This window comes from Gorilla gorilla, chromosome 5 (genome assembly GCF_029281585.2).
Source record: "Gorilla gorilla gorilla isolate KB3781 chromosome 5, NHGRI_mGorGor1-v2.1_pri, whole genome shotgun sequence".
Lineage (NCBI taxonomy): Eukaryota > Metazoa > Chordata > Mammalia > Primates > Hominidae > Gorilla > Gorilla gorilla.
In genome coordinates this window covers 94,356,177-94,382,637 of record NC_073229.2, presented here as the reverse complement: position 1 = coordinate 94,382,637, position 26,461 = coordinate 94,356,177, and the positions used below count along the sequence as shown (strand labels likewise).

The window sequence follows — 26,461 nt, the reverse complement described above, 5'->3', positions numbered from 1 at the left end:
CTAACATGAATATCATATCACAGACAGCTGTGAATAAAAACCATTCTAACCAATGTAGGAGAGAAAAGAATAATGAGAAATCCCTAGGGGAAAAAAATTGAACTTCGAAATTAAAGAGAGAGAATAGAGATCTAGGCAGCTGATATTCAGTTTTAATTTCAACAAGCATATTATTAGGTTTTGTTATATGCTAGGCCCTGTGCTAGGAGTTGGGGCTAGGAAGATGAATAAGATGTGGTTCAATCCTTGATTATGTAAAGTTTGGTGTTGCTAAAGAGATATAAATGTAAAGAAGAAAATAGAATGACTATCTTAAAAATCAAATATAACATATTAAATTGGCATCCGTAGGTTACTTCAGGAGTGACACCATTTTATTTTCAATATCTACTGGATTCAGTGTCTGAAAATATAGCCCAACCTTTTGAAAGGGAGGTGTGTTTCTGACCCTTTTTTGTCCCTGCCTCTCTGTGCTGAATGTTTGTTTGGGGAACTTCTAAACATAATTTATTATAGATTGTAAAACTAGAATGCTTTTAATGTAGGTTTCCTATAAAACGCTACAAATGAATAAAATCTGTAAACTCTCCAGTTGTGATGCACCTCTTTGTGAGTTATGGTAAGTTCTCCTGAGGGCAAGCATGGAAGGCTTCTTTACATGGAAGTCTTCTTTACTTTGATTCCCTTAAAAAAAAAAGTTTGGAAAAATCCCAGTTAGCATAGACATCAAAGGAACGTTAGAGGAGCTGAAATAAGCTTCTGCTTCCTTTAGAAGCAGAGCCGTGTTTGCTTTTCTTTATTCAGTGCTTTCTTTAGAATGAGCATCATTTTTAGTAATAGAGTTTATGGTTTATTTTAACTGAGTTATGTCTACATTCGTATTTATACTAAGTATAAACCTCAAGCTATAAACATTTTTATTGTACTCTTTAAGGGCCGTGGTATTCCTGCACCCCCTGTAAGTATCATTTCATCATTTATTTTTACGCAGTCTATAAAAATGTCCTATTTCTCAAATCCCCACCTTATTCTCCTACTAACGGTCTACTCAGTGGTGTTTACAGTGCTCTACCTGCAAGATCTTAGGTGGCTACTAAGGATAACACCCTTAATCTGCTAAACAAAATATTTATTAATTTAGGAAATTTCTGCTGTATCTTAAGTAATTAAAGTTTGGTCAAATGAGTTATTGTGTCATTGGAAACCAAAGCTAATACAGAAATGTAATTCTATTATTTATCATATTTGATATCATGTATGATAGATTGTAAAAATATTCATAAATGACCATTTGCTTTGATTTGTTGACTTCAGGGTCCTCCTGGGACAGCAGGACTCCCTGGAGAGCTTGGCCGTGTAGGACCTGTTGTGAGTACCACAGTGCACTTCGACAGACGTTTGCTGATTTAATAGAAGATGTTACTTGGGAAAGCAAATTACCCTAACTGTACATTTCCACTTGCAAACCAAAACATGGCAAATGAATTTCATTCCAGTTTATAATATTGATGTGAACCAGGAATAATAATAATTTTTGCAGAGTGGTTTTAATTTTTTCCTAAATTTTTCAGCTAAACTTTTCTTCCCAACTTCCAGATTGTCAAGTAAGAGAGTGTCGTCCTCATTTTACAGACTCTCAGCCAGGACTGGAGTCTAGTGGCTTTTGTATTAGGCTCCCTGCATGAAATAAAAGTGAATAGCCTAAAATTATTACCGTGTGAATTTATGTTAGGATCATTAAATTATAATTCAGCCAACAAAATTTAACTTTTAACATTAAAGAGCTGGGCTTCATAAAAAATGTCTCATATAAAATGCTTCATATTGATATTAAGTAAACATTTCAAAAACGTTGACATAGTGATGTTATGTGAAGGTGTGTAATTGTAAACTCACTGTGGGAAGGAGCCATGTATCATATACCTTGTTTGTTCCTCTACATGTGCTTACTGTTTGCAAATTTATTTAGTGAACAAGTGAATGAATATGAAATGATTGTAAAGTTAAAATAATTGGGAGGTGCTTCCGACTCTTTATGGCAGAACATCAAGAAGGAAAACGTGCCAAGAGTAAACATTGGACGTTAAGAGTAACTGGAACCCATTTTCATCTGAACGGTTTACTTCGATGTAGCTTTCTTTGATTTTCTGACCCATTGCGAGAGGTGCAGTGACAGACCAAGTGATAGATTGTGGGTGAACAGCACTTGCAAGAGTCAGGCACTGCAGAGATTAACCTTCCATTTCACAGCTTCAGACTGAGTGCAAGCCTTCTTTTGCACTGGTTAGCAGAATGGCACTAGCAGTATAGGTTGCTCTGGGTCCTCTGTAAATCAACTAGAAAAATAAGTAGTGTTTCCAATTTGCTTTCAGAGTAGATAAAATGTTTGTCCTATAGAGAAGAATTGGCTTTGCTTTTTCCCCTAGCTTCTCTCTGACTTGTTTTATTACCTCGGTGAGACTGGAATGCCTTTATTACTCTCATTTTGTAGAACTAATTGGATTACGGGCCACCCATCGATTTTGGTGGCAGGTCTATGCATGGCTGAGCTCGGTGGGGGTTTCCAGTAATACCATTCTCTTATGCCTCACTGGTTTTATGTACTGTGTTTTGACACATGTATAACCACTGTGTCGCAATTTTCAAATAACTTAGGGTGACCCTGGGAGAAGAGGACCACCTGGCCCCCCTGGCCCCCCAGGACCCAGAGTAAGTTATTTGCAGCTTGAATTTCTCTTTGTGTCTGAGAGTCAGGGTTGAAAAAAATCTAAGAATCCAAAATGGAAGTTCCTATTAATTGAGTCATTGTCCCAAATTTCCAAAACGGCTATCATTTTTTTCATGCACTCAGGGCATGGTTCTGTTTAGGGCAAGAAGTAGAAGAATCACAATAATTTAAAAGGTGGTTTTTATAGGGCATATTTTACTCATTACTTTTGAAGTCTTTTCACAGTTGTGATGTCTCAAATGCTCAAAACTTAGATATACAAATGAAGCATTTTCAAATGAACTAGTTTTTACAAAGGTTTTCATAGTAAGAAAAATTTAAAGAATATGAGTTTAAATAGAAGATAATTCATATTTTTATTTGTAATTCAGAGTTCCCCACATTTTCTATTTTGCCTCTTATTTCATTTCCCTTCAATGTCTTCCCAAAATAATCTATTGCAATTCATGGCTCTCCAAAGAGAACATGCCCATGAGTCAGGATTTTAGAATATTAGCATATTATCTGGTTTCTTATATTTTATTAAACAAATATATTTTATACTTTTGCCTGATGAGCTTTCTATTATTAGTATGTTTGAATTCATTATTTAATTGTATTCTGAACCTTAATATTTTGTTTACTTTAGGGAACAATTGGCTTTCATGATGGAGATCCATTGGTAAGATGCTTTCCTTTGAACAAAATATAGTTTTAATTCAAAGACCATACAGTCTGCAGATGAGTTTTCTTTAAAAGATTTCCCTGGAATATTCTATGTGTCTGTGTTTTCCTTTCATTCAAATGGCAGAGCAGTCTGTAACACTAGTGGACTAGTGGCTTGCATCTACTCAGACTAATAATTTTTCATTATAGATGTATCTTTGTTCTTCTATAATCTTTTTACTTTATGACTAAGACATGCTTTTCACTAGTGCATCCAGGTTTTAAAGAGAGAGTTCAAATAACTTCCTCTAGGATTTGTTTTACTCACAGATTAACAGTCCAATGATGGTGGTAATGTGCACTAAATGCAATGTTGGCCCATTTGATTGGAGACACGAACCTCAGGATGGGGCTAGTCTAGTGGAATGGGAAGGGGAAATGAATCCTGTCATGGTACAATAGGTTATCTGTAAACATATTTTCCTTAATAAATTAGATTTGAAATAAATATTGCAAAATATTAACATTTATGAAATCTGGATGGTACATTCATGGGGGAGGGTATTATATTCTCTACACTTTTCTGTTAGCTAGAAATATTTCTGGCTTTAAATGTGAAATAATAATAATAAAAAGGAAAGGGGTATTTAGAATTATTCAATGAATATTATTGCAATGGAGTTCTGTAACTGGAATCCCTTAAAAAGAGACTGTCACAAAGCGGGAGTCCTAGTTTATGCACTCTGTCTGTCTTTCTTTCTCTTTGTTCCCTCTCTCCCTGGCAGTGTCCCAATGCCTGTCCACCAGGTCGCTCAGGATATCCAGGCCTACCAGGCATGAGGGTAAGAGAATAACTTCCAGTATTTTAAGAGTATTATCCACAGATAAAATGGAGCCTTTACTTTAAGCATTAGCCTTCCTGGTGCAGAGACCCCACTTGGATGATCAGGCAAGTAGTGCTTATTCAGTCCTAGCAATTCCAGTGCTTCCTATTCAGGGAGATTAAAAAAAAAAGTGCTTCCTATTCAGGGAGATAGTGAGTGGTGGGGGCAGTTGGAGGGGGTTGTGTACATAATGTATTTGAAAACTTTTAGTTAAAAAAATTTTGAAAAACTGCAAAATAGTCAGGAAAAGAGACTTTCCAAAAGTATTTTCCTGTGTCTGCCACCATAATTACTTGAAAACTTTCCATACAAACAAAAAATAAATACCAAATTCTGGGGATAAATAGCTTTCTCTCTCTCTAGTCTCTCAGTCTAAGTGATTTTGGGACATTCCAGACCAATGGAGCTCTGCTGTGATCTGAAAGGCCCGAAGGCACTGATTTTCCATTAGAGTTTTTCTAAGGGTAGTTTTGGTGGGTTCCCTCAACTGCAGAAGATTCAGCCTGGACTGGTGTCCTATTTTTCAAAAAGATTTCTTTGAGGGGTGAAAGTTCCAACAGTTTTCATTTTGGAACGCTTGTCTCACAGTTTTGTCTCCTGTTACAAAGCACACACGTGCTTAGGACAGGTGGCCTGACAAGAAAATATAGGGATCTTCTTTTCATCCAATGCAGCTTTCACCCACTGCCCTTTATTGCTTTCCCTTTGCACTTAAAAACTGTACACAGTAGGCTGGGCGCGGTGGCTCACGCCTGTAATCCCAGCACTTTGGGAGGCCGAGGTGGGTGGATCACCTGACGTTGGGAGTTCGAGACCAGCCTGACTAACATGGAGAAACGCTGTCTCTACTAAAAATACAAAATTAGCCGGGCATAGTGGCACACGCCTGTAATCCCAGCTACTTGGGAAGCTGAGAGAAGAGAATTGCTTGAACCCAGGAGGTGGAGGTTGTGGTGAGCAGAGGTCGCACCATTGCACTCCAGCCTGAGCAACAAGAGCGAAACTCCATCTCAAAAAAAAACAAAAAACAAAAAGCAAAAAACAAAAAAAAACAAACACCAACAACAAAAAATGTACAGAGAAAGAGGCAGAAAGTTGTGCATCCGAGAAAGTCCACTTACACCAGCCCTTCCTCCACCACCAGGAAGGAGGTGGGAATGGAGGAGGCCGAAGGGTTTTCAGAGCAGCCTTCAGAGGGCAGGTGATAGCCAGCTGAGCTTGGTCAAGGCTGTCACTTCTGAAAGGTTAAGTTACCGGAACTAGAGAAGACTTAATGCTCCTAACCCATGTGAGGAAGTTGGAGAAATAGGGAATAGGGATCTAGGAAATAGCAAGCAAGTATCAATGAATCACATTGCTGAACTAGGTAATGAAGTGTATTGTTCTAGAGCAGTGTTTTTCTATTAAGTAAAACTGATATTAGTTATATATGGCAGTCATGGTGCTGTTAAGGTCATTTAAGGCATTAATTTTCTTTGTGACATAACCCATTTCTTAATAATACATTGGCACTGATTTAGGGAAGCAGGATCACTTTATGAGCCTTCTGATCACTTTCTGTACCAAACTCAAGATAATTACTTATTTTGCATTTGTTAGGGTCATAAAGGGGCTAAAGGAGAAATTGGTGAACCAGGAAGACAAGGACACAAGGTAAGGAAAATGGGTATTTAGTGGATAAATTGTGATTAGGAGTTATTGGTCACTTTCATTATAAGAAATTAGGAATTATAGGAAATAATGAACCATGATATTTTACCATTCTTTTTCAAATAATGATTGATAAGTTATAAGCAGATGCATCAATATTTGACTAAATATCATATTCTAAAGTTGTTCATTTACAAAAAAAACTTACAAATAAGGCACCAGACATTTTCATTTTTTTCTGTCACTACCTTTTCTTTTCTTTTCAAATCAATCACACTCAGCTTTTTTCCTTGATACTATGATAGTCCAACATTATTCAGATAGTTGTTCCACTTCACCAGACAAAATTTTATGACATTTGTAAAATTTTATGACAAGTGTTGCTGAGACTAGCAAACAGAGAAGTTGGTAATTGGCTTATAGCTTCTCATCTCAAGTTCTGAAACAATTTATCTATTTATTTCTGACCTCATTTCAATATAACCTAGATTCTGAGTAAGCTGGAGGTTAGTAATAACTTATGTTATTATCTGCATAGAAATAGAATCCACAGCACAATTTGCATTGCAGCTGGCATGCCCTGCAGAAAAACCAAGGCTGGAATTTAAAGCAAGGTAACATATTTGCCCTTTTTTCATCCACTAGTGTAAGAGTATCTAAGAATTTGACTTCCTGCATAGTAGGTTTTCTCTTGGTAAATTTGATAATATTTTACAAAGTTAAGTTGTTCTTATTAATGCAGGTCCTCTTGACTTTGTTGACTATGTCCTTCTACCCCTTTATTGGGTAGTGATAGAAGGTTAGTCTATTCTTTGGAAGTCAAGAACTCAAGAGGCAATTTATCAGTGTCTTCAGGCATTAATACCCTTGAACTTCTTAGCTAAAAATCAGTTTGTTAAATAGCCTCAAATAATCAGGATAAATAGACCAATTTTCTGTAACCTATTACAGTTTGGACATTTATTTTAAAAGTCTCTTATTACATAGGCTGCGATAGTTAAGGCATTTTATTTATCTGAAATATAACAGCTGGGTTCCTAATGTCAAATTGAAGAAAATAGGAAAAAAACCCAAGTGCTTTGGAAATTTCTCTGTATGATCATTCTTCCATTGAATCTTAAAAATTGTCATTAAAAGTTTTGACAAATATAAAGTACCTGCTATGTGCTAGGGTTATTCTGAGCACTGGGGGTACAGAAGCCAAAAAAAAAGAAAAAAGTAAAAGCACAGGGGACTAAATTAAATATGTCATAGCCATATAATAATAGAGTATTAGTTAACTACAAAAAACAAGTGTGTACGAATATTAAATTACATCAAAAGATATTCATGAGGTATTCTATGCAGTAAAGCAGATGTAGTAGACTTCTGTTATTTTTGATGTTTGTATCCCTTTCTCCTTCTTTTGATGATGCTTTCCTTTGGGGAATTTTCACTCCCCCATCCCATAGGATTTGGAGATGGAGCTGTTAATCCAGATGCCTCTCCACTTTTCCCATGAAAGTAGTCTTTTTAATATTTAAACAAGTTAATTATCTAGATTCTCAAATTTGGTTTGATGTTTAGTGGAAAACCTACAATTTTTTTTGGCATGTCAAGTAATTGGCCAAAATTTACTTTGAAAGTTGTTGAAAATTTCTTTGATTTATTTTACATTTTAGTGTCACTTAAAAGTGTAAGTGATGTCTTTGAAAATCGATAGGATGGCCATAGCTCATTGCAGAATGAACCTTGAAAGGCTGAGCAGATAGACTGAACTGAAACTGAAAACAGAATGGTAAGAGCTTGGAGGCCTGAAGTTTGGATTCAAATTCACAAATTTGCCTTGAATTTTACCCAAATTAGTTAATGAAGATCTTTAAAACTGTTTATGAATATAGGAATTAATAGCAAAGTTTCAATAATTAAAATGTTGTGGTATTTGTAACATCATACAGCAGGTTAATACTTACGCAAAAATCATAGTGAAATGATAATAAATTGCTACTCCTAAACTTCATAATTATGGATTAGTTGTTTGGTTTTCACCTGTAGGTGAAACAATTCAAATATATTACTCCAAAGTTTATGGAGAATCTATGGAAAATATCCTGTACCTTGTTATGGAAAAATTTCAGTGGACATATCAATCACTGCTGTTTTGTATCTAGTTTTATATTTTTGTAGGGAAATAGAAGTAGAATTTAATTAGGCACACATGATGATTATCCGTGCCAAGAACTAGCTAATTCTGTGGCTTTCCTATTGGGACTGCCTCTTCCCACTGTCAGTCATAGATTCTAGTGAAATATAATCTGAATATAATTATGAGGCTAAAACCAATATGTATGACTCTCATAATTTGTTTAAAAAATCAAGATAAATGATTCAATATTGTCAATGTTTTAACTCTTGCCATATTAATTTATTAATTTAATGCAGTCCTAGTACAAAGCAAGTAGATTCTGTGAAGATTTGCCCAATGATTCTAAAGTTTATTTGGAAGAGTAAACATTTAGGAAATCTAAAAAATAAGAGTAACTATAAATGAAAAATAAAGATAAGGGAATTCTCCTTACCTGAGATTAAAATGTATTATAGAATTTCAGTAATTAACATGTTGTGGCATTGGCAACATCATATAGTAGATCGGTAGAGCAGAATCAAAGTTTAGAGCCAATAACAATTTAGTATATGTTAAGGATGAATTTTGAAACCTGTGTGGAGAGAATCTATTATTGGAAGAGTGGCCAGTTACTAAGAAAAAAGAAAAAAGATGCATACGTTTAGCTTTACATCAAAACAAATTACCGGTAATTAAAGATTTCTATGTAAGAAGAAATAGAGCAAAAATATAAATAAATGTATATTTTTAGAGTGGAAAAGGCTTTTCTATGAGTGACATCAGGAGGTATAACCCATGAAAGAAATGGCTGATTTACATTAAAATATTGTATATGGTGCAAAAATTATAATAAGAAAAGCTAAAATAAAAATCACGATGAAAAATATTGTAGCTTATGAAAAAGTTTTCATAGTATAATTACATTTTTCTAATAATAAATCCCCCCCATTTGACACACACTTGGAACATAAATGAGTAACTTTACTCTCTCTATCTCTCTTTATTTTTCTTGATATCTTTGTCTCTCTTCCTCTTTCCCCCACTTTAGAAAAACTTTGAAAGAATAACATCTAAATGTTACTAGTATTTATAGTTAAATGGTGGTATTTGGGTGACTTTTTATATGTAGGCTTCTCTGTATTTTCTGAATGTTCTACAATTAATTTGGACTACCCATATAAATAATTTAAGAAAGTAGAATAATTCAGGAGTCACCAAGTTAACTTAAAACATAATGAGTTAGACCAAGCCTATTTCTATGTTCGTTTGCTAGAATAACATTTGGTGTGCTTTTCTTTTCTTTTTTCTTTTTTTTCTTTAGGGTGAAGAAGGTGACCAGGGAGAACTCGGAGAAGTTGGAGCTCAAGGACCTCCAGTAAAGTATTTTAAAAAAAATATTTAACTAGGATATGTAAATATTCTTTTTTTTCATGACTGTTGGAATATTTTCTATTTAGCAGTTGGATGAATAGCATTACATGAACTTGGTGTCCTCTATTTTCCACCATGCCAGCACTGGGGGATAACTACTTCTTCAAAATAGGAGAGGGTCTTCATTATATATTCTAGCACTTTTTTAACAGAAAAATTCTACCTATAATTACATATATTCATTTACCAGATTTCAGGGCCAGGCAATTGAAAAGCAAATACTAAGCACAAAAGGATGATACATATCTTTTATGTTCTATCGTATTATCACATGATATAATGAGAAAATTTTGTGTGTTCTAAATATGCAGTAGGTATATCATTTATTGGATTAATGTAGCTTATTTCAGTATGCAATCATTATAATTAATTAAAACATTCTTAATTGCTCATATCATGTCTTTTAATAAAAAATTGGTCCCTCGTGTTTTAGCAGATTTCTGCAATAATATTCACAGTAAGGTGATTTGGGGCATCATCAAACTTCAATTTCAAATGTTGTTAAATCAGAATTTGCCTTACTTTTGTATTACATTAAAATGGAGTTGTTACACTTTTTTTTCTTGTTAAAATGAGTAATGACAATTTTGGAAATAATAATTGAAGAATATTAGTTAAACATTGCAGCTAGCCAGGTTATAGACTCTATAGAAGACGAGCTCAGGTACTATTCTTAGAAACTGACGAATTGAAGACAAACTCAGGAACACCCTTCACCTGCTCTGCTCTTCTCCACAGGACTGGCTGTTTAAAAAGGGTTCAGCGAGCTGTGCAGATTAATGTTTAATGGAATTTAAAGTGTAAGGGAAATTAAGTTAAAGGAAGTAAGTCAGAGGATCTGGAAGAAATGGTCTCTGCCTTCAAGCCACATGAGAACTTTCAGGGAATCTGTGGTATCTAGGGTGTTTATTTCAGAAGTTTGCCCTCCCCTGAGTGTTTGCCATATAAGACACTAGGAGCTGGACCCTTTCGCAGGTGGGAGATAAGGATACATGGTGTAAGAGACATATGATTTTTTTTGATCTGGTGAAAATTTGGTAAGGATTTAAAGGTTTTTTTTTAAATTTTATAAAAGCCATTCCCAAAGATTCTCAAAACAGGGTTTTGCAAATAACATTCTAAAACAGTGTTTTCAGGGATTAAGGATCTATGTTGGGTACTGCGTGGCTCAAGTGGTCCATTGGGGGATATCCGTTAGTGCTTGATTACTTTCTGCTATTTGGGAATAGGTATGCCAAATTTAAAAAGCATGTACTTTTTAAATGTACATGCACAAATATAAAGTAATGCACAACTTTAAAAAATATGCTTCTTGGAATATTTAGAAAAAGCTCTGTTCTTCAAAGTAGACACCTCAAGAGAAAATATGTGGTATTCTCATGTCATTGCTATTGACCCAAAGATTTCTTTTTGTAGAAATAACTTTAGAGTCAGTAAATGAGCTACACAAGAAAGAGCAGCTTTCATCTGATATGGCCACATCTCACTCGATATTCTAAATGGATATCCTAAACTGGATCACCCTGCATATTTGAATTGGAGGTCATTCCTGACTGATCTACATAGAATTTGTGACTGGTCTGAATGAAGAGTTGGTCATGGACTTGCCCCATTTTCTCTAAGTGAGAAGAAGAGGGAAATGCTGGCCTAGAGCTCCTTTATCTTAAGCCAATGGGGATAGTTAGCAGGTTGTCCAGAAGTAGCTACCCCCACTTTCCTAATGGAGCATCCACCCTCCTCTGCTTCCAAGGGTATTCCCAAGCTCACTCCTTCCAGGATCCATTTCTGGATCCCTCCTAGTATGGGACCAAAGAGTCCAGAATGGTAACATTTCAGTATTGAAAGAGATCCTAGAAATCACACCCCGCCCCTCGTTTTTAGGATTATCCACTCTTATGACTAAGATGGGTTCCTATTGCCCCGAGTTGGAATTCAGAATGCCTTTCATCATAAGAATGGTATAATGAATAGTGACTACAAGGGGTTGATGGAGGCTCCAGCTCCATTCTAGGTTATAGGCTTTCGTGGGCTAGCCTGGGAACCTACTGCTTTTGATGGTGTCCATTGGTGAGAAAAAAATTATTTCAAGGTTTAAAATCATGTTACATGTAACCAGGTTACATGCCACAAAGGAAGTGGGAATGATAGTGTAAGTTCTACATATGAGTTAAAAGGTAAGTCAAACATATTATCACAATTTCTCTTATGCTGGTATTTACTTTTTTGTCATAAGCGATTGTGTCAACTCCAGTTTTGTGTAAGACTTCAGAATTTTATAAAAAGGTTTACCATCAGAATAATTCTCCTTGGACTTTCTAAACTAGAAATGTTTGTCTATATATATATAGTTACTATTTCTTAGTATTACCTTTGGTTATGATAATATCCATTGTCTAGATCAGCTTTTGTGATGAGATTTTTAAAAATCTTTGCTTCAACTAAAATAATTCACTTCTCTTTTTTACATTTCCAGGGAGCCCAGGGTTTGCGAGGCATCACCGGCATAGTTGGGGACAAAGGGGAAAAAGTAAGATGGTGGTGACAATAATATAATATCAAAATGTGTTAAATATTTAAAATTTTGGCCGTTTAAACATAACTTTTTATCTTCAACAACTTTTTTTTTTTTTTTTTTTTGAGATGGAGTTTCACTCTTGTTGCCCAGGCTGGAGTGCAATGGCGCGATCTTGGCTCACTGCAACCTCTGCCTCCTGGGTTCAAGTGATTCTCCTGTCTCAGCCTCATGAGTAGAGCAGCTGGGATTACAGGCACCTGCCACCACACCCGGCTAATTTTTGTATTTTTTAGTAGAGACGGGGTTTCACCATGTTGGCCAGGCAGGTCCTGAACTCCGGACCTCAGGTAATCCACCTGGCTTGGCCTCCCAAAGTGCTGGGATTACAGGTGTGAGCTACCGCGCCCAGCCTAACAACATGACATTTTATGATGCTTTGTAGATGTGTGATTAGGTTTTCACAATTCTGTTGTAAGCACAGATAATAGGAATGAGCAGTATGCATGATATTTGCCATGTATTAATTTATTTTAAATTATATTGAGTAAATCAGAGTAAACAAGGTTGTTACATTTTAACTCATTGTCATGATCAGCGGTTAGCTTTGATAACACTGGCACAGTGCCTGGAGCGCTTCTGGTCAGGCAAGGAAAAGACAGGGAGGATGGAAAAGGAGAGGTAAGCCAAGGCAGGACATCCCCAAAGACACTGGAGCCTCCAGTGACCCACCTGCAAGCTGATCCATGAGCCCTGCCCTTAGCATGGGTTATACACTTATGGCTGGAGGACACTAGCCTGCCCTTAGCCCAGTCTCAGAAACCAGATTCCCCCAGCACTTCCATACCAAGGCACTCCGCAGGCTGCTGGGGAGATTCCAAGGGGAATAAGACCTTTATCAAGTCAGTTATTTATTGGGCAAGACGAATAAGTAGTTATTTAACTACAATGCAAGCAAAAGAGACATGAATCTGAGAGCCAGTGGTATGATGGAGTGCAGTGGAAGCAGGGCTAATCTTGATAGGGAAACTGAGAGGGCCCATGAAGGAGGTGGCATTAGAAGGATGTGGAGCCTGGAAGGATGAGGTGTTGCCATTGGTGGAGGATGAAGGACAGGCTATGTTTAGCTGAGTGATTATCATCACAGCATCATCATGATGCGTTCAGAAGTGTTTTCCTTGGCGTGTGTGTAGGGGTGTGTTTAGCCTCTCGATCAGATTTTAGGAAAATGGTTACCACTTCTTGGATGTTAGGAAAGTTAATTTATAGGCTCCAGAAAATACAAAAGGCATCTTTGCCCACTGTCACTTCTGACCCTGACCTCATTCTCTTTATAACTTCTGTGGCTAATTGGTGTCAGTTCCCCCAGCAGCACAGAGCCTTTTATTAACAGTTAATTAACAATACGTTGTACATTGTACATGCTCAATAAATGAAATTAAATTTTTCTTTTTAAAAAAGAGATGCACAGCTTGGTGAATGAAGGATGAAGCTTATTTATCATTTTTTTTGTCAATTTAATGTTTTTTTTCCAGGCTCTTTGTCACTTCTAGGTATTTTCATCCTGCTTGCTTTCCTTATCCATCTTTTCAATCAATGTTTCTTTTCTGAAAACTTTGTATTCGTTAAACATATTAGATGCATTCATATTTCTATATTTATGTCCCCTTAAGTAACATTCACTGTGTGTCTTTTCTTTTATCAGATAATAGATCCCATTTATTTTCAAGTTGCTGATACCTTCATTTTTTTCTGGATTTAAATCATCCCCTAGAATATGTGACCCCTCACTTTGAAACCAATTACTGTTCTTGATATGGTCTTCATTTGAGATATTTTTCCATTTGGTATTTTTCAAAACTTCTCATTTCCTCTAAGTTCTGTCAAATTGCTTTAAAAAAGAAAGAAAAAAAAGCTCTTCTTGTGAACTCAGACCCATGGAGTGGTTACCTAGTAACAGCAGTTTGGGTCTAAGCTCATGCTGAACAGCAATAAGAGAGAGAGAGAGAGAGTGCATCAAAGCCACTTCTATAATGCAAAGGCTGGGTTCTGCTCTTGTAATGCAAGGTGAATGATAAATTCAAGGTCTTTTTCAGGTCTTCTAAATCTCTTCTTCTCTGGTGAATGTAGAATGCTTTTTGCTCTGTCCTACTTTTTAGGGATCAAAGAATGTCAGGGCTCTCTGGTACCTCTGCTTCAGTTGAGTTCCTTCTTTGATTCTACCTATGTCTGAACCTTCTATCGTGGATTTTCTAATTTTTAATTCTTACTACACATGCCGTCCACCTGGTTTTCTTGATTTGACACTTGATTCAAATTTGACACTTGATTTCTTGGCCTGACATCTATCCAGTATTCTTGATTGTTTTTCATTTATTTTATCATCTTCTCATCTCAACTTGGTTCATTAGAAGGCTGCCTCATTATGCCTTTTTATTCACTTAGTAGATAAGAAAAATAAAGATAGGGGTTATATTTTGTCAGATAGCATATGTAGAGAGCACTAAAAACACTTTTTAGGATCTTAATATCACATTTTGATTCTCATGATGAAAATAAAGAGGTGATAGTGTACAATATGTTAGCCACATCAGAGATTATTTCAAGATAATTAGATTTATAAAGCTCTGAGTCATTCTTATGTCATCACTTGGTAGAGTGGATCTGCTCTTGAGAAAATAGGCCGGTTACTTTATATAAATTGAACCTACTATCTGTCCAGGATGGAAGAGGGTATGCTCAGGTCCTTCCAGTAATTCATTCTTCTGAATCATGTGGCTGGACTTCTTATTCCAGATCTTGATGGGAGATCCAGAGTCCCAGAAATCCCTCTCACAGTTGTGGCAGCAACAGAGTATAGCAGCTGTTCTTAGAGTGGCTCCATGGCCTTCATCGTTAATAAATTTTTTGTGTGTGTTTTTGAGACAGGGTCTCACGCTGTCACCCAGGCTGGAGTGTAGTGGTGCTCTCTCCACTCAACGCAATCTCCTCCTCTCGGGCCCAAGTGATTCTCTTGCTCTAGCCTCCTGAGTAGCTGGGATTACAGGCATGTGCCAACAGACCCGGCTAATTTTTGTATTTTTGTAGAGACTGGGTTTCGCCATGTTGGCCAGGCTGTCTGGAACTCCTGGTCTCATGTGATCCCCCAACCTGGAGGTTAATTAATTTCTATAGAAATGTTAAGAACCCTGGAGAGTGGCTACCAAACTTATTCTAATAGATTTACCAATCTATTAATAAGCACCTGTGTTTTTAGCTCATGTCAGCAACTGAGGATGGGTGCAGTGTTAACTTAAAACATACAGACTGGGTTGGGTGCAGTGGCTCACGCCTGTAATCTCAGCACTTTGGGAGGCCAAGGTGGGCGGATCATAAGGTCAAGAGATTGGGACCATCCTGGCCAACATGGTGAAATCCCGTCTCTACTAAAAATACAAAAATTAGCTGGGCATGATGGCGTGCGCCTGTAGTCCCAGCTACTCAGGAGGCTGAAGCAGGAGAATTGCTTGAACCCGGGAGGCGGAGGTTGCAGTGAGCCAAGATGGCGCCACTGCACTCCAGCCTGGGCAACAAGAGTGAAACCCTGTCTACAAAAAAAAAAAAAAAAAAAATTACACAGTGGCATCAAAGATTGTGTTTAAGTACAATTGGTATGCTGAGTAGATGTAAACAAGTTTACCTGAGGTGCCTGAGTAATTACTCCTCAGGGATCACTGTGTGTATTACAGGCACAAAACCTCCTTTTCATCTGGCTATTAAATTTCTTTAGAAAGATGGATGCTTCCTTTAACATACATGACTGATCTCAGTTTTTTTCCATTGTCTTGTTTTTTTGCAGGGTGCTCGGGGCTTAGATGGTGAACCTGGGCCTCAGGGTCTTCCTGGTGCACCTGTAAGTGATTTTCCTTCCACAAAACCCAATGATAGATTTTTTTTTTTGCTATGTATGCATGTGTGTGCAGTATTGTTTATGTGTGAATAATTAAAGTGGAAAAATGGAAAATTTATATATATATGTTTAAATTTAAATTTAATTAAGACAGGTATCTTTCTCGGGTACATAGAAATGTTCTTCTGACTTATATGATTTTTTTCTTCATAGATTAAGCCAAATTATTAAGTATTTATGTTTGCGTGTTTTCCTTTTCTTTGGTTATCAGGACGCCTTGAGTCTCAGTAACTATCTCATTTCTACTTTCTTGCCCATTTGATATTTTTCGTTTTCTATGGTTTCTGACTTCATTATTCCACATTTTGATTGCCATGTGTCCATGGGTCATTATTTTAGGTTTCCTCAAGCCTGTTTTTTGGAGGGAAATAGACAAAAAAGCCATCCATTGATAATTGAATATGCCACATCAGAAGTAGAAAAGATATAAGAAAGATAGAATTTCCAACTGTCAAAGTCCTGTGTTCCAATGGGAAAGACAGAAAGTAACTCAATGATAAACTATACAAGATCAAATGCTAGAGCACAGGATAGATGTAATCCATGTAAGAGGACCTGAGGGGGAGGTTGGTTTCAAAGCCTATGGGCAGGAAAGACAGCAAAGTACAGGGGTGGCACTGTTGGTGGTGATGGGGTTATGTGTGCTGTCATAGGGGCTGTCACTGCCTGGAGTGGAAAGTTTGGTTGAAAAGATGAGATTGGAAGGATAAGGTAGAGATACATCATGGAGAATGTTTAATGCCAACCTGAGTCATTTGAACAGATCCAGTAGCAATAGGGAACCATTTGAGGTTTTAGAGTTAAGCAACTCAACAAAAGCTGTATTTTAGGAAGACACAGCCTCTTATCTATTACCACCTGTAGCGTTTATCAACATTAGCTAGAGCACTTCGACAGAAATCACTAATATTGACTGGGGGATTAAATAATATGAGGGAAAGATTGGCAACTAATCCAAACCTCAAACCTCTATAACAGTCAATGAAGTTAGCTGATATGTACATGCAGTTACTGATGTCGAAATCCACTGCATGGATCCATTATATGTTACACACAAGAACACAGAGGCATAGTGCATTTAAGGGGAAAACAAAAGACCATCAAGTCTCAGTTATCTCTATGGCAATATCCATTTTTAAGACAATGCCATTTTTATAAAAAGACTTCTTCATCTAGGCTTCCTTGATAGAGCAAAGCCATTGTGGTGGAAGACTAATAGTTTGGTGACGTGGATGATACTTTCTAATTTTTAAAAGTTGATTAATAAGTAACTTTTGCTTGTATTAACAAAATTTTATTTTCATACAGGGTGATCAAGGACAGCGAGGACCTCCAGGAGAAGCAGGTCCCAAAGGAGATAGAGTGAGTTTAAATTCAGTCACTCCAAGCCTCCTGCTTTTCAGTGTCATCTGCTGATTATGTTGATCTCTTTGACAAGTCTAAGTATTATGTTAACTGAACATGTCTTGTCTATTCTTTCTCTTCCTCCCTGCAGGGGGCTGAAGGTGCTAGAGGAATTCCTGGTCTCCCTGGGCCCAAAGGAGACACGGTATGTCCTGAGCTGTAGTCATCAAGCACATTTTTCAGTGATTATTGACTTGCAATGAAACTTTAGAAAATAATGAAGGGAAAAGGAATGTGACTGTGTGTAAGAGACAGTATGTTTCTTTGTGTGTGTTTAGGGTTTGCCAGGTGTGGATGGCCGTGATGGGATCCCTGGAATGCCTGGAACAAAGGTAGGCTGTGTAATTTACTCCAAGAGTGAGTGGGGCTGTCTCTGCCCTGGCCAACTGAGTGTGGCATTTCCATTACTAAATCACCAAAAGATTTATTTAGCTAGCTTTGGCTTTTTCCCTTCCTTTAATTTTTGAATCAAGTGTCAAATATGAAATACTTACTAAAATAGTATAATTATTTGCTTGGTTTCAGGAACTCAGTAAAATTGCCCTGTTGATGAAAGTAGGTTGAGAGAGACTGTGCATTTTGGTTGAATTATGTCCTATTTCCCACCCTACTCCCCCACCCTAAATTAAGTCACTTTATAAAAGTGCATGTAAAGTCAGCTGTTGGGACAATCCTTTTACTTAAAATGTCTGTGCTCCTCCGTTTCTTAAAAGAAACACAGCAGCTCATACAGGTTCAATCATGTGATAAAAGCTTTTTTTGCAGGGTGAACCAGGAAAACCTGGGCCTCCTGGTGATGCAGGATTGCAGGGGTTACCAGTAAGTATTTGATCTTTACATGTTAATTGGTTTATATACATGTTTTAAAGATATACATTTTGGGGAGAGACATGTTACCTAATCTGATAAGTTCTGGGGAAGATATGATGTTTTACTTTTACATTTTTACAATTTACATTTGTATTTTATATTTTATACTTTTTCTCTGAATAGCTATTTGTGTAATAACTGTAAATAATAGGCTTTAATTTTATGTTTTGGATTCCTTTTCTCTCTTTAGTTTACTCAGTCTTTTTTTACATATTTTTTAACTAACCCTAAGCTGTAGGCCAGTGTGATATATTTTATTCCACTTTAAACCGGTTCTAAAGTTCTTGCTAGTAGGATTAAGCAACAAGAGTGCTGAGAGTATGCTCAGGTGACCCCTTGGATTATGTACTATTTTTAATCATTCAAATTGGTGTTTCCCTGCATTAATGTGTCTGGAAGTTCGTGTGGATTGTACCACGTGTATTCTTGGCTCTTTTGGAGGCAAATCTTTCTAATTAATAAAGAATACTTGGTAATATCAAAGCCTGGCCCCCAATCTTTTAAATAATCAGATAATATTAGCACTCCCAATAATATCAAACCTGAGTCAGATCCAGCATCCTCCTACCATTTCCTTTTTCTACTATAAAGCTCAGCATTTTTGAGAGGTCTTCATTTTATTACTCTGTACATGAAACCATGTCACATCCCTGTAGTCTCTGTCCTGCCTAGTAGAGCTCCTCTTGACCTGAAAGTGGTACTGGATTCTAATTTGGGAAGTTCGTCCTTGAAAAGTAACTTTAGTTTAAAGACAAGATTTGCTTTAAGGGTACTTAGCTTTAGCAAGCCAGATATAGTAAAGTCATGCCCTCTAAACTGTGGGTAATTCTATAAATGACTGTGCAGAGTTTGGGAACTAGGAAGCATCTTCCTTACATTAAAGCTTTGAGGTTACCATGATTCCCTCAGCCTCCCTGCAGTGTGCAGCGGGCTTGGCATCTCATGGATTCTTAGAGGAGGTGATTAAACTCGGATTGTGTATGTATTCTTTTAGGGTGTACCTGGAATTCCTGGTGCAAAGGGTGTTGCTGGTGAAAAGGTAAAATATTTTAAAATTTAAGTTAATATTTTTCTTAATTTCTTTATTATTTACTAACATATTTGTAATTTTTAATATTTTCAGCATGTGTTTTATTTTATATTTGGCCCTAGGGGGAAATAAAAAGGTAAATGTGTTAAGGCTTCAAATACTAATCTTTTTCCTAGCTACAGAAAGCATACTTTGACAAAATGCTGCTAATTAGATTTCCTTAATGAAAATGTCATCCTTTGCCAGTATAAAACAGAAAATTTTATTGTTCCTTACTACTAAAATAAGGAAGATATTATTAAGCCACAGAACTTATGTCAGAGACTATTATTAGGATGATTCAGCTAAACTAAAAAGATATTAGGCATTTTTTTCACATATTGATCGACCAGTGCTTATATTCTACATAAAACAAAAATGTAAGCAGTTAAAAACAATAGGTGGAAAAAATGTTAAGGGATAAAATATAGCTTTGCTTGAGAAGAAAAGAGATAAAAGGTGAATAACACAGAGATTGGTGGCTATTAGAGTACCAGGCTGCAGCTCTCCAATCACAGTGGTCTGCAGCGTCTTGAGCTGCACATGAGATTGATGGTGGAGAGGGCATCTCCAGACATGTGCTTTCCCTAGAGCTTGCTGACAGGGCTTTCTCAGCAGCATATCCTATTTCCCCATGTTGGTTGGATTCTTAATAGTTTCAATAGTTTAATGTGAGGTAGAAAGACTCAAATAATTATATTGGAGGTGGAAATGGTAAAGGAAAGACATATATTATTAATATTGTGAAGAAAGAAAAATCCTCTAATTGAAGAGGATCCCCTTAACTGAAGGCTAAAACCCCTCATTGTTTGACATTTGACCTTTAATATATTTCTTAGACTCACAGACAATATCTTGAATCTAAAGGATTTCGATGTATCTAACAAGAAAGAGATTCTGCACATTCCCAGATTCTCAGTGTGAAAGCAGGGAATTAATGCTATTTAAATGTAAGAGATCCCAGTCTGGGTAAGGCAGATTGATGATTATGCTTACTTCAGCATGAGTTACTTTGAATGTTGCATTTTACCCTTAGGGTAGCACAGGTGCTCCAGGGAAGCCTGGTCAGATGGGAAATTCAGGCAAACCGGTAAGACACCATTTTACCTCTCCTGAAGTTCTAACCTGTTGTAATCAGTAGGTGTTAACTTTTTTTCTACCTTCCTTCCTGATAACAGGGCCAACAGGGTCCTCCAGGAGAGGTGGGACCCCGAGGACCCCAGGGGCTTCCTGTGAGTATCCCTTGCTGTTCTTTCCTAAAGCACCTTCTCAGGACTTTGTTGGATGTTCTTCCATTCATTCATCCATCCATCCATGAGTGCTGTCTGATGTTTGAGCCCCTGCTAGTCCAAGACACACAAGGAGATGAAATGCTATTTAGATGCACAGCATGCCTTTTCAGAAAATGGAAACAAAAATAAAGTGCTTCAAAAACCATGGTGACCCTTTCTGCCCTCACCCCATGTTTAAGGAAATATTTTAGTGTGATTTAAAAAGACCCAACGTTGAGATACAATTCACATACTACATAATTCACCTATCTTTATTGATTTTTAGCATAGTGATGGAATTGTGCAACCATCACCCCAATCAAGTTTAGAATATTTCCATCACCTAAAAAAAGAATCTTATACCCACCTCCCACCTGCAGTCATCCATCATTTCCTCTTAATTCCTTCAGTTTTAGACAAACACTAATCCACTTTATGTCTCTATAGATTTGCCAATTCTGGAAGTTTCATGTAAATGGAATCATACAATATGTGAGCTTTTTGTTTTTTAAAAATAAATAGTTAATTTTTTAAGAGATATGGTGTCTCTCAATCACCCAGGTTGGGGTGCAGTGGCGCAATCGTAGCTCACAGCAACCTTGAACTCCTGGGCTCATGCAGTCCTCCTGCCTAAGCCTCCCGAGTGGCTGGGACTGAAGGGGTGCACCACCACACCTGGCTAACTTTTAATTTTTTTTTGTAGAGATGGGATCTTGCTATGTTGACCAGGCTGGTCTTGAACTCCCAGCTTCAAGAGATCCTTCTGCCTCAGCTTCCCAAAATGTTGGGATTACAGACATGAGCTACCATGCCCGACTGTATTTTATTTTTTTTCCTAATGATTGGCTTCTGTCGCTTAGCATAATGTTTCAAGGTTTATCTATGCTGTAGCATGTATCAGTACTTCATTTCTTTTTATTCTTGAATATATTTAGTTGTGGGGATTAATTATGTGGCTATATCACATTTTATTGATCCATGCATTGGGTGATAGACATTTGAATTGTTTCCATTTTTGGGCCGTTATGAAAAGTGCTGCTATGAACATTCGTATACAGGTTTTTGTGTGGACATGCGTTTTAATTTTTCTTGAGTGCCTACCTAGGAGTGGAATTGCTGGGTGATAGGGTAGCTCTGCTTTGGAGAAACCACCAGACTTTTCTTAGTGTGAGTTTGTAAACTTGTTTATTTTATAGCAGCCATAGCAATGACCATTTTCTCACTATACACAGTTTAACCCTAGAGAGAAATTGATTAGGAAATTAAATATTATACACTTAAATTTGACTTTAAAACATTCTCTCTGGCCTTCAGTTTCAGTTCTTATTTTCAAAGGCTGCGGAATAGCCAAAAGAACTCCAAGTGAGAACACAGAAACATTTCCAAATATCATTATTACTTTTTTTGAAGCATTTCTTGGGCATGTTGAATGAAGATTTTTATACTTGAGAAAAGCGATGTATTCCAGGTGTCTTGTGGCATGAGAATGGAATTTCTCCACTTCTCACAGACATTTGTCAGCCGACTTCCACCAGGTGGTTTCCTGAGGTTTCTGCAGCCAAAACAACCAGCTCATAATGCCCTTCGCTCACTTGCTCTGTGCTTATTTTATTCTTTTCTTTTGCTTGAAGCTTGTGAATTTCTAATTAAAATACTTTCCACAAGTTAACTGTCGAAGCAATGACATTATAGCCAGATCACATTTCTAAAACAATGAAGATGCTATATGACTAGCCCAGGAAGATTGAGCAGTGTGTGGCCATTAGAGCTTTGCGAGTGTTTACTATTACATCTCTTATTCATCTTATTTTATTTTATTTTAAACAGAGTCTCACTCTGTTGCCCAGGCTGGAGTGCAGTGGTAGGATCTTGGCTCACTGCCATCTCCACCTCCTGGGTTCAAGTGATCCTCCCACCTTAGCCTGCAGAATAGCTGGAACTACAGGTGCACACCACCATGCCCAGCTAATTGTTGTATTTTTAATAGAGACAGGGTTTTGCCATGTTGCCCAGGCTGGTTGCAATCTCCTGAGCTCAGGAGATTCACCCTTTTTGGCCTCCCAAAGTGCTGGGATTACAGGTGTGAGCCACCTCGCCCGGCTGTATTAGTCACTTTAAAGAGCAGAAAGCTCCATATGGTTAAAGGAACATTGACTGAGCAATTGCTGTGGGCCAGAACCATGCATGAATACAAAACATGACATGGAGTAGGGAGAGCTGCTTGGCCAGTCACCAGTTAAGTGCCGTGGGCTGCATAAAGCAATGAAGAACCAGAGGCAGCACCTCAGGAGAGGATGGGGTAGGGGGTTGATTCTCCTATGTGAGGAGAGGCAAATCATAGGAGGCTATGCTGATGCAGGGTTTTGGATCTGAGTTTTAGATTTTTGATTTTTGAATTTCTGTAAGAGTCCAAATTCTTGCCATTGCTCCTGTCCCTGAGGCTCAAAACCTCAGCATTTTCCTCCATCACATTTCCTATCACAAATAGGACCTGTTGGTTATGTCCTCTTTTCAAGATCTCTTATATTTGACTCTTCATTTCCATTCCCACTACTATCACCCTGGCTCAGGTCATCACCTACTGCTTGGATTACTGCAATTGTCTCACCGGCTGCAGTCTTTCCTTTCTCTACCAGTGTCTCCCAAAAGGATATTGCTGCAACTTGGGCTGGGCTAGTTCTTTGTTTTCCAGAACTCTTGCACATGGCAGGGTGTCTCACATCCATGACCTCTGTCCTGCACGAACATCAGTAGTGTCTCCACAGTCACTGGGACAAACAAAAATGCCAAACACAATTCCAAAGTCCCTGGGGAATGATAGTTCCCTGAGTCTGCACACACCACTGTATTGGTATTTCCAAAGTACAGCATCCATACTCACTTCTCCCCATTTAAAAATCTTCAATGGATTTCCACGGACAGTAAGAGAAAGTCTAAAATCTTAAACTGTCCATTAACCTCCCTGTTTTACTTCTTATTTCGGCTTTACTCAGATCTTGTGTTCAAGTCAGGTTGGACTCCATGCTAATTCTCAAATACTCTCCGTACCTCTTTCCTGTAGGCCAGACCCTGCATTTAAATGGTTTTTTCTTTCATTTCTCTGGCTCAACATTCCATAAGCCGTCTCAGATGTAATTGGAATGTTAATTGCATCATGAAAACATTTCAATTATGCCCTGTCCCCCAGATAGAAGTGATCTTTCCTTATTCTGAACTCTTGCGTCCTTTGTACCCCATGCCGTGGTAACTGCAGAAGGTGCCAGTCATGTCTTTTTCACCGCTGTGTTTCCCACCTCGCTTTCCTCAGGGCTTGCCATAAGGTAGCACTCAATCAATATTTCTTGAAACGAATTGAATCGGAGGCATAATAAATCCTGCCATGCTGTTTTTGTTGGTAATAACTGACTTCTCACCTGCTATAAAATTTTCTGAAAAATGTCATGATAGGTTATAAATATTATAGTTCTGGAGCAGAGTTTTAACACCAAATCCACTTACTGAAAGACACATTTGTTCTTTCACTTTACATCATTAAATTCAGTTTTGTAGATAAGTTCATACATTTTTAACAATGCCTCACACGTTTGATCAGTTTTTCCTGCAAATCTAAAACAAGCTGAGAAGAAGAAATGAGCTACTGAGGCATGTGGGTTGGAGATGAAGACATGGACACACATTTCTAATGTGTCCTAGAAGCATATATTTGAAATTAAGTGCTATTTCCTTTAATGTTTGCCAATACTACTGCAAAAATATTGTCTGTTCATTTTGGTGCCTCCAGAGGTTTCATATGGGCGCCTGCCTTTACGATGTAGGCTATGCTTCTGGATTTCTCTATGGCCCTCCCCTTGGTTTTCACCTGGTCTGGGTGGCTCCTGGTTTTGCACAGGCACATGACCTGGGCTTTTCATTTGGTCCTACCATGTGGTAGCTCTTGGTCCATTTCTGTCTTCCTGGCTTCTGAGAACTTGCCAGGGCTTTTGCTGAGTGGGTTGTGTTCATTCTGCTCTCATGGCACTGACTGGGATGAGTTTCATGCTGATCTACCTCAGTTTTCTGAAGATGATACGTTCCTTGTGTACAGAAGCCTGTCTACTTTCTCTCGTAGTCCTTTACCACCCCTCCAATACCAACAGCCTCAATGACAGAGGTCCACAAATGTTGTATTGTGAAATATCTAAGCCACCCTCCCACTCCATCTAGGCACTGGCATGTTTCCTCTGTCAATAATTTGTGAAGCTGATGTGTGTGATGGTTAGAGTTTGGACAGATTTTTTTTTTCTGCCTCTGTATGAGGGCATATGTAAACATACACAAGAGAAATGTGCAAACTATATAATGTAAAATTGAATAGATTTAAAAAATATCTTTGTGACAAATCTAAATGTTATCATTGTAGTAGGACTAATATGACCTTTCAATGTTAACATGAAAATGGGTTTATAAAAGCAGCAATCTATAGAAATCATAATTGATCTCCTAGGTTAATCAGCATTCTTTCTGCCAGAGAGAGGCACTTAATATATAGTACAGACTAAGTATAGTGATTTATAATTTCCAACTTCTGAATTGGAAAGGTACTGAGGATAGTGTTCGTTTTTCAGTTAGTTAGCATTTTGGGTAGTTGGACAAAGACAACAGCCATTACAAGCTAGAGCATGATGGAATAAAATCCATTTATTGGGAAAATAATTTTGGCAGCATAAGTATAATTAAGTTAAATCTGTTATTTTCTGTGATCTTTTAAAAGTCTAACAGTTCCATTTTAAAAGGAAAACCTCCAACTTGAATTATTTAGCTGTATGTATTTATGGAAATAATTTTTACAAAATAACACCCAGTACTTGTTTATAAAGAAGGTGCCTGCTTGATGATCAGTGGTGTTGACAGAAACTGGAAACATGAAAACTAAAGACTTATTTTTTTCCAAGCACAACTTGTGCTTTTAAACAGACTTGGGGGATTTGAAAGGCAAACAACATTTAATTAAACATTTGGTTAAAAATGTTTTGGCCGATTTCTTTAGTAATTACCTCAGATCAATATAACTAACACTTCTACTATGCTTACTGTGAGACAAGCATAGCTCTAAGTGATTTATGTCTTTTAACTTATTCAATCCTCAAAAAAGCCCTAAGAGATAAGTACTATTTTTATTCCCACTTTATAGATGAGGAAACAGGCACGGAGAGGTTAAGCTGCTTGCTCGAAGTTACCAGATGCATGGCAAAATCAGCTTCAGACCAGGCCACTGGGCTCAGTGTTCTTGTCTTTATTTCCACCCTCACATATGCCTCAGTAGCTCAAATCATAGCTCCACAGGATGATTTTCAGTTGAAGTTTGCTGGCTAAATGCTGATGTTACAAGACGTATCTAGCAAATTATTTAAAATTTATGGAACTTTGGTGGTGGGCATTTAACAAAAGTCTGAGAAAGCTGGTAAAGACAAACAAATACAACGTAAATGCATACAGATTCCTGGATCTTACCCCAGACCTGCAGAATTAGAATCAGAGGGCAAGGGGCTAAATAAAGATAAGGAATGGGGAGATGGGGTTGGGGGGAGGACATCTAGTGCAATATATTTCTAAAGAACTCAGGGGATTCTGATGCATAGCTATCACTGGGAATCAGTGATAGAAGGTCTGCATCTTTTTCAAAGCCCTGATTGGCGGCTGCTTCTTCTTTGTTCTTCTTCTTCTTCTTCTTCTTCTTCTTCTTCTTCTTCTTCTTCTTCTTCTTCTTCTTCTTCTTCTTCTTCTTCTTCTTCTTCTTCTTCTTCTTCTTCTTCTTCCTCTTCCTCTTCCTCTTCCTCTTCCTCTTCCTCTTCCTCTTCCTCTTCCTCTTCTTCTTCTTCTTCTTCTTCTTCTTCTTCTTCTTCTTCTTCTTCTTCTTCTTCTTCTTCTTCTTCTTCTTCTTCTTCTTTTTTGTTTGTTTCTTTGA

At 37.4% G+C, this 26,461-nt stretch overlaps 1 protein-coding gene across 2 annotated transcripts in view; it reads left to right on the top strand.

The window, feature by feature from the left end:
* The window catches only part of COL9A1 (collagen type IX alpha 1 chain), an 87,847-nt gene that overhangs the window by 30,048 nt on the left and 31,338 nt on the right, over nucleotides 1–26,461 (top strand). For both annotated transcript variants that reach the window (XM_019030220.4, XM_055391415.2), the window contains exons 7-22: nucleotides 935–958; nucleotides 1,315–1,368; nucleotides 2,656–2,709; nucleotides 3,357–3,389; nucleotides 4,159–4,215; nucleotides 5,857–5,910; nucleotides 9,333–9,386; nucleotides 11,916–11,969; nucleotides 15,793–15,846; nucleotides 17,212–17,265; nucleotides 17,399–17,452; nucleotides 17,586–17,639; nucleotides 18,073–18,126; nucleotides 19,172–19,216; nucleotides 20,283–20,336; nucleotides 20,425–20,478. In XM_019030220.4, the coding sequence (XP_018885765.2) occupies nucleotides 935–958; nucleotides 1,315–1,368; nucleotides 2,656–2,709; nucleotides 3,357–3,389; nucleotides 4,159–4,215; nucleotides 5,857–5,910; nucleotides 9,333–9,386; nucleotides 11,916–11,969; nucleotides 15,793–15,846; nucleotides 17,212–17,265; nucleotides 17,399–17,452; nucleotides 17,586–17,639; nucleotides 18,073–18,126; nucleotides 19,172–19,216; nucleotides 20,283–20,336; nucleotides 20,425–20,478 (807 nt within the window). The remainder of the gene's footprint in view (nucleotides 1–934; nucleotides 959–1,314; nucleotides 1,369–2,655; nucleotides 2,710–3,356; nucleotides 3,390–4,158; nucleotides 4,216–5,856; nucleotides 5,911–9,332; nucleotides 9,387–11,915; nucleotides 11,970–15,792; nucleotides 15,847–17,211; nucleotides 17,266–17,398; nucleotides 17,453–17,585; nucleotides 17,640–18,072; nucleotides 18,127–19,171; nucleotides 19,217–20,282; nucleotides 20,337–20,424; nucleotides 20,479–26,461) is intronic.